The following is a 7,500-nucleotide window of genomic DNA, read 5'->3' on the forward strand; positions in this document are numbered from 1 at the left end:
CAAAAGCAGTTGAACACACATTCATATATATATACAGTATATATATATGTATATATATTAATATGTATATGCATGCCTGCGCAATCTGGATCACATAACACTTTATTTAAGCAGCAAGTGTCTCACTTCTCATCTCATGTCGTAAACATCCACATTTTCCACTCTTTTCCCGCACCCCTTCGCTATCTCGCGGGTTAACCTGTCGTTTGAAGGGCTACAATGCTACATCACCGTGGTGTGTTTACACGATACGCCAAGGCCCTGGTCCTCTGCTTCTCTCGGCACCATGACTTCTTCAGGGAAAGGAAGAAGACTAGAAAACCATAATATTCAGAGTGCACCTAGACTATGCATAGCCCCCCCATTCCCCTCTTACACACTTATTGTTTGTTGTACGCCCACTTAATGTACACACTTATTTTACGTTGTATGTCCTGGCACTTAATGTACGCACTTATTGTATGTTGTACGTCCTGACACTTTCAAAATAGTACTTAGTATCGTGTAGCATCTTCTCCAAGCTATCTTTGTTGTATGCAGGGATAATGGGTTAACCTAGTGATTGCTAGTGCTTGGTACTTGTTTCTATGAACATCCTTACTGTACCAACAGCAACATATTATTGATTCTCTTACTTCTAACTAAGTGTACGTATTGTAAGTCACTTTGTATAAAAGTGTCTGCTGAATGCCCTAAAATGTAAATGTTAATGTAAATAGTCCAGGGTGCCTTTGTTTTATCCTCCCTGAAAGCGGGAGGGAGGATGGTGCTTCCTGAGGACATAACAACACAACAGTTCTCAGAAAAACGAAGCGTTGTTTTTACAGTACATCACCGCGGGCGTAAACTTGCGTACCGTCAGTATGCCAAGTATTACGACGCCGTGTTTGTTCGCATAGGCCGTGAACGAGGGGCAAAGTACACAAGCTAAACTTTAGCTAAGAAGCGTAACAAATCAACGTAGCTTTAGCCTAGCTTTGGACAAAGCCTTGGCTAAGACCTTCCCTTAACTGAACAAATAAAGCAGGGATCTATGAGGTGCCTGTGATTTATTACCAATTTACCGCTTTGAGGTTTAGGAAATAACTTTGGATGTAGTCAGAGTTTTTGATGTACTATTTTCTGAACTTGGTTCGTTAATCAACCTGTGTCATTATATGTCCACCAAGTACCATGAATACCAGAAAAAAAAATTGGCGCCTTCATTCCCTTGTATCCCTCTATATCCATTCTCTATCTCTCGCTCTCTCTCGCTCGCAAATGGCAGGTTGCTGGTTCATTCCCCGGCACCGAGGTGTCCCTGAGCAAGGCACCTCAGCTCAACTGCACCAGGTAACCCAGTCGTCCCCATGCACTGGTCGACCCCCGCCGTCGGTACGTCTGTGAACGTGAGTCAATAATTGTAAAGCTTCTTTTGAGCGGCCCCAGGTCTGAAACACACGTCATAAACGCAGTCCATTTGCCATTACTCTCTCTCTCTCTCTCTCTCTCTCTCTCTCTCTCTCTCTCTCTCTCCTCTCTCTCTCTCTCTCTCCCCTCTCTCTCTCTCTCTCTTTCTCTCTTTCTCTCTCTCTCTGTCTCTGCTCTGTCTCTCTCTCTCTCTCTCTCTCTCTCTCTCTCTCTCTCTCTCTCTCTCTCTCTCTCTCTCTCTCTCTCTCTCTCTCTCTCTGTGTGTTTCCTTTCTCTTTGTCTCTCACTGTGTTTGTGTTGTCCTTTTTCCAGTCTACCCACCTACTCTCTTAGTTTTGAGTAGAAGGTCCCACACACAATCACGCACACACACACACAGACACACACACACACACGCACACACACATTCACACACGCACACAAAAACGCACACACGCACACACACTCAGGTGAGCACAAGCGAGGTTACAGGGAAACAAAAGCCAGTGTTTACTGGTGCTTGTCGGAGTGTGTGTGGTTTATATTTAGTTGAAGTGGAAGGGCTCCTTGTAAGGGGCCCGGGGCCTTGAGGGGTGACAGCTACACTCTGTGGCCCCTACCGCTACACAGCACAGCCCCATCCAAGACATACTTGGCACCAGAGAGAGAGAGAGAGAGAGAGAGAGAGAGAGAGAGAGAGAGAGAGAGAGAGAGAGAGGAGGAGAGGAGAGAGAGAGAGAGAGAGAGGGGGAGGGGGAGAGAGACGTAGAGAGAGAGAGAGAGAGAGAGAGAGAGAGAGAGAGAGAGAGAAGGAGAAGGAGAGTAATGGTAAATGGAATGACAGAGAGAGAGAGAGAGAGAGAGAGAGAGAGAGAGAGAGAGAGAGAGAGAGAGAGAGATGAGAGAGGAGAGGAGAGAGAGAGGATTTGTTTGCCTGTCGTGCAGTGGACGTTACACAAATTTTTTCAACATGTGCGTGTTGGGTGTGAGTGGGGAGATGGAGAGGGATAGAGAGGGCGAGATACAGATGAAGACAGAAAATGAGAGAGAGAGAGAGAGAGAGAGAGAGAGAGAGAGAGAGAGAGAGAGAGAGAGAGAGAGAGTATGCTCTCTCTCTCTCTCTCTCTCTCTCTGAGTCCTCGAGCAGAGCAGGGTGCATTTCATGACGAGGAGGACATGGCATACCTTTGTCTTTATTCTTCTCCTTGGCCAGAGAGTCCAGCTTCCTCCTCAGCGACTTCTTCCTTTTCTGACCATCTGGACGGAAAAATACGCAAAGGAGGAAAAGTAGTTTTAAATTAATTTGTTTTTTAATTGCTCCGGCCCTTGGGGGCGGGTTCTTAGTTATTTTGTTCCTGGTGACTCAGCACACCTATGAATCACAAATCCACTGACAAAAATCCCAAGGCAGTTACGCAGCAGAAGGCCATACATACGTTACTTATTTATCTCTCTACGGTCGATATAACACAAAAAAACATTGTAAGTTATTGCGAGCAAACGCAGAGACAAACGTTTATACCAAAAGCTGGAGGTTTTACATGTGGTGGGTTTACGTTGGGCGGCGATAGCAGACATTGGAGGTTAGCCGAGCGGCGCGAGGCTAGCTGGGCCGCGCCGTCAGCTGTCAGCACAATAAACAACCCCCAAAATCATTGATGGATGGACAGGAAGCTGCGGAGAATGGGGTTGGCGTTACTTTAAAGGCCCCTGGAATCGGCCGTGTTTCAGAAAGGAAACCGTCTCGGTTTTCCAGACGATTTTTTTACGCTAACGTCATCAGGTTCTTAAACGCGTACAATGTTATTGTTTCGGGCAACGGACCATTGCTGGCTGCTGCGCTTTGAGCACCTTTTTTTCGGTTGCACTGGCAGTTGAGATCGGAGGGAACATTTCATCGAGCCTTGAGTTTGTCAGACGGATTAATATTCCGAAAAAATACTGTTTTAGCGATGACACTTGTGAGCGTCACACTTTAAGACTTAGAGGGAGTCTTATTTGACTCATAGCCTAGTGACCTAGCTAAACGAGCTACGTCAACCGAAATAGGACGTTTAAACGGCGATTCCTGGCACACCTCTACATGTCTTGACCGATTCCTTCCCAAGGTGCTCTTTAGTAAGGCGCCTTATAACCTCCTCTTTCAAACAATCAACTCCTAGGGAACCAGAGAAAACAGAAAGGTTTGGACGAGGCAGAGAGAGAAAGAGACAGAGAGAGAGAGAGAGAGAAAACAAGAGAGAGAGAGAGAGCAAGAGAGAGTGAGAGAGAGAGATGAGTGCAGGGAGGAAGAAGCAGATGTTCCGAAGCAGATGAGGAGAAGGAGGTTGGGGGGGAGAAAGAAGGGGAGAGAGAGAGAGGAGGAGGCGGAGGAGGAGGAGGAGGAGGAGGAGGAGGAGGAGGAGGAGCGGGCAAAAGGAAATGGTTCGAATTTTTGACAGATCGCTTCCAAAGCTTGACGGAAATCCCCTCACCCCTGTCCAAAAGCTCTCCGGCCCGGTTCGACCCTCTCAGGAAACCATCAGGGCGCTCTCGTCACCTCCGCCCTCCTCCCTTTGTTTCACTCCCTTCTTCCTTGTCCTCCTTTTTTTCTTTCCCTTCCACTTTCCCTGATTCTATATTTTGTTTGTTTTTCACATTCTCCCCAACTTTTTTCTGTGTCTTTCTGTGCCCCCTTGTCATTGTCCTCGCTCTCTTTCTTTATTTGTTACTTTCACTTCCACTTTTTCCTTCTTTCTGTCTTCATTAGTTTTCTTCTTAACGTTGTTTCTTTCCCCCCCTTTCCCTCGTCTCTCCTGACGAGCGATGGCAAAATATCGTCAACAACAGAATCGACAACAGCGCCGGATCCGACCGCCGGATTCGCTGTTCCACCCGAAGGCGTCGGAACGGCGGAACCTCGGAGCCTCCTCCATTCCTGCCTGCTAAGGGCTGGTTCGGAGTTACTTCCCGAAGCGAAGGAGTGAGGAGGAGGGGGGGAATGTTGAATCATGAGGAGGATTAACCTCTCTGGCGGAATGCAGGAGGGGGTGCTTGTGCTGTAAAACAGAGGCTAATGTGGCGACGGCGGCGCAAACATACGCTACCGTGGGCATGGCAACTGAGAATCGCCGAGCCATTGACTTTCGGTCGGTCAATAAACCAATAAATGAATACAAAAAGGTTAGTGGATGGTGAAGATAAAAGAGTGGGAAAAGAAGAAAATAAGTTCTGAACAGTTTTTCCTTCCTCCTCTGTGATTGGTCGATGACAGGGTGGCAGTTTGTCGGGCGTTTCGTTACGACACGCCAACGCTCCGACTCTGTCGAGCAGGAAGTAGCCCCGAGCCAGATGTGAAGAGGAAGTTGTAGGTTTCGAACCACCGTGTTGTGGCAACTGCCATAAACAGAAGCCGCGCGTGACTTCCTGTCTGATGGACAGGCGCAGACCCAACCGGATAAAAAGAGGAAGTGCTCACGGGGTGGAAGGTCAACACTTTCTCTCCGAAAGGAGGGATTTATGAATTAATAAACTGAAGAATATAATGGAGTATCTAACTACATTTTTAAACCGTCTTATTTAGAATAATTGTTCTTCTGAGGAGAAAATGAATTCAGGCAAATTCTTATTGTTTTGATTTGGAAATTGTTTCGTTTTGTTATTTTACCGGTTGCGCATATTATCATCCGTCTTTATGTATATTTATATTTAGTTTTAGCGCATGCTGCTGTAACATACGGAATATCCCTCAGGGATTAATAAATTCGCGATTCGAATTGAATATATTGATATATATTCATTCACATTTACATTTAGGGGATTTCGCTGACGCTTTTGTACAAAGCGACACACACCCGTTCACGCACACATTCCCACACCGACCGCGGAGTCAACCCCGCAGGGCAGCAGCCAGCTCGTCAGGGTGAGGCGTCTCGCTCAGGGACACCTCGACACTCGGCTAGGGGTCACCCCTCCCCCCCTCCCCCCCCCCTGACCTTTGGGCATGGTGATCTGGCAGCCCAGGTCGTAGTCCTGGTGCAGGCGTGCGTAAGCCACCTCCTGGAGCCGCGCCCGCTCCAGCTCCGACAGGCTCTGGATGGTGACCGCGGTGAGACGCACACAGCGCCCCGACAGGCTGCTCCAGGTGTAGTCGCCCTGGGGGAGGAGAGAGGGGGAAACAGGGTGAGGCAGGGTGGTTGTTAGGGGTCGGAGGTCGGGAGGTCAGTCCGAAAAATCTGCCTTTGCGACACGCACTGCGTTTATACAGCGCTTTCCTAACCAGCGGTCACTCAAAGCGCTTTACAATATTGCCGAACATTCACTCATTCGGTAACACGTTGACACACCGACGGCGGTGTCGACCACGCAAGGCGTCAGCCAGCTCGTCAGGAGCAGTCAGGGTGAGGCGTCTCGCTCAGGGACACCTCGACACTCAGCTAGGAGGAGCCGGGGATCGAACTAGCAACCTTCCGGTTACAAGCCAACCCGCTTTACCTCCTGATCCACAGCTTCGGACAGAACTACATAACAACCTTCAGATCTTTCAATGAATCCAAAAGGCTTGACTTTTTCTCATGACGTCTACTTATGATTTGTACATTTATGTTTTGAAACTGCCACACAATACAGAAGTAAAACAAAACAGCACAATTAGTAATAAAAATACACAGCTTACTAAAAGAGTAGTATTACGTGATACATGACAGTGAAACTAGAAGTAGCCTCAAACAGAAGTTTTGGTGTTTTGGTGATTGATCGTGAAATAATTTGTCATTGACAAATTTACCTATTCTGTGTCACTTTGGATAAAAGCGACTGCTAAATGCTTTAAAAGTGCCCTAAATGTAAATTGTGAATTGGGATTGTAGCGTTTGAAACTGCATCGTTTCCCATGCGAGACATGGCAAAACTATGTTTTGTTTAGCCTTGGTTATCGTATGCTTACAGTGATTTAGAATTTGACTTCACTACAACGCTCTCTTGTAGGTCATAAAAAAAATTATGGCGTATCGCCAACTACTAATCCCATAATGCATTCTGATGTACAATCCCTGCTCATCCGTATTCCTTCATACCGGAAATTGGAGGATTACAGAGCAGAAAGTAATGAATCTTGATTCATAAAAGATATTGTTCCTTAACGAGACTAACCTGGTCAAATAAAGCTTCAAAGGAATACAAACATTGCATAAAGTTGCGGCAGACATTATAAACAAGCATATGATAAGTTATTAAAACAATGCTGTGGGGTGCGTGTGTGGCTGATGGCTGGTTGTAGCAGCCTCACCTGGCCTGAGTCAGACTGACTGGACTCCAGGGATGGGTGAGGCTGAACACCTGTTGCCCATTGGTTGAACCAGCCATCACCGCGCACACTCAGGGAGAGAACTTCTGCCTGGCAATACGGAGCAACATTCGTCAACAAACCTTCACAATAAAATTGCTTTCAGTTTCAACATCACCAACGTGTGTCCTTGTCCTTGAGTGTTGACATTGTTAGGAATGCATTTGTTACCATTATGACGCTGAGGCAGTGACAGAAATAGACTGAATATACTAAATTGTTCAAAACAATCCATAATCGATCGTCATAGTTGAGGTTTTTAGGTTTTTCTCGGGATTTGTCGATAAGCTACACCAAACTCCCCCGCACCCGTGTCTGAAACCTCATTGGTTTGACCCGATCCACACAGGAAGTGTTCGTAGCGTCTGGTCACGGTTTGGCCTCTCTGCAACATGGGGAACCTCTGTGCCTTCTGTAAGCTCAACACTACCTCCTTCCTGCTGTCTCTCTCTCTCTCTCTCTCTCTCTCTCTCTCTCTCTCTCTCTCTCTCTCTCTCTCTCTCTCTCTCTCTCTCTCTCTCTCTCTCTCACCGACCCTTCCCCTTGATGCAGTCTCTGTCTGTTAATCTTTCTGTCTTCCCCCCTTTTTCTTATTTTTTGTCTTTCTTTCTTTCTCTCTCTATCTCTCTCTCTCTCTCTCTCTCTCTCTCTCTCTCTCTCTCTCTCTCTCTCTCTCTCTCTCTCTCTCTCTCTCTCTCTCTCTCTCTCTCCCCCCCATCTCTCTCCCCCCATCTCTCTCTCTCTCTCTCTCTCTCTCTCTCTCTCTCTCTCTCTCTCTCTCTCTCTCT

At 47.0% G+C, this 7,500-nt stretch overlaps 1 protein-coding gene across 1 annotated transcript in view; it reads right to left on the reverse strand.

The window, feature by feature from the left end:
• The window catches only part of LOC115541916 (rho GTPase-activating protein 6), a 76,128-nt gene that overhangs the window by 17,085 nt on the left and 51,543 nt on the right, over nt 1-7,500 (reverse strand). Inside the window, exons 2-3 of the mRNA XM_030353848.1 lie at nt 5,364-5,523; nt 2,575-2,646 (exon numbers count right to left, since the gene is read on the reverse strand). Coding sequence (XP_030209708.1) covers nt 2,575-2,646; nt 5,364-5,523 — 232 coding nt within the window. The remainder of the gene's footprint in view (nt 1-2,574; nt 2,647-5,363; nt 5,524-7,500) is intronic.

This window comes from Gadus morhua, chromosome 4, assembly GCF_902167405.1.
Source record: "Gadus morhua chromosome 4, gadMor3.0, whole genome shotgun sequence".
In the NCBI taxonomy this organism is placed as follows: Eukaryota; Metazoa; Chordata; class Actinopteri; order Gadiformes; family Gadidae; genus Gadus; species Gadus morhua.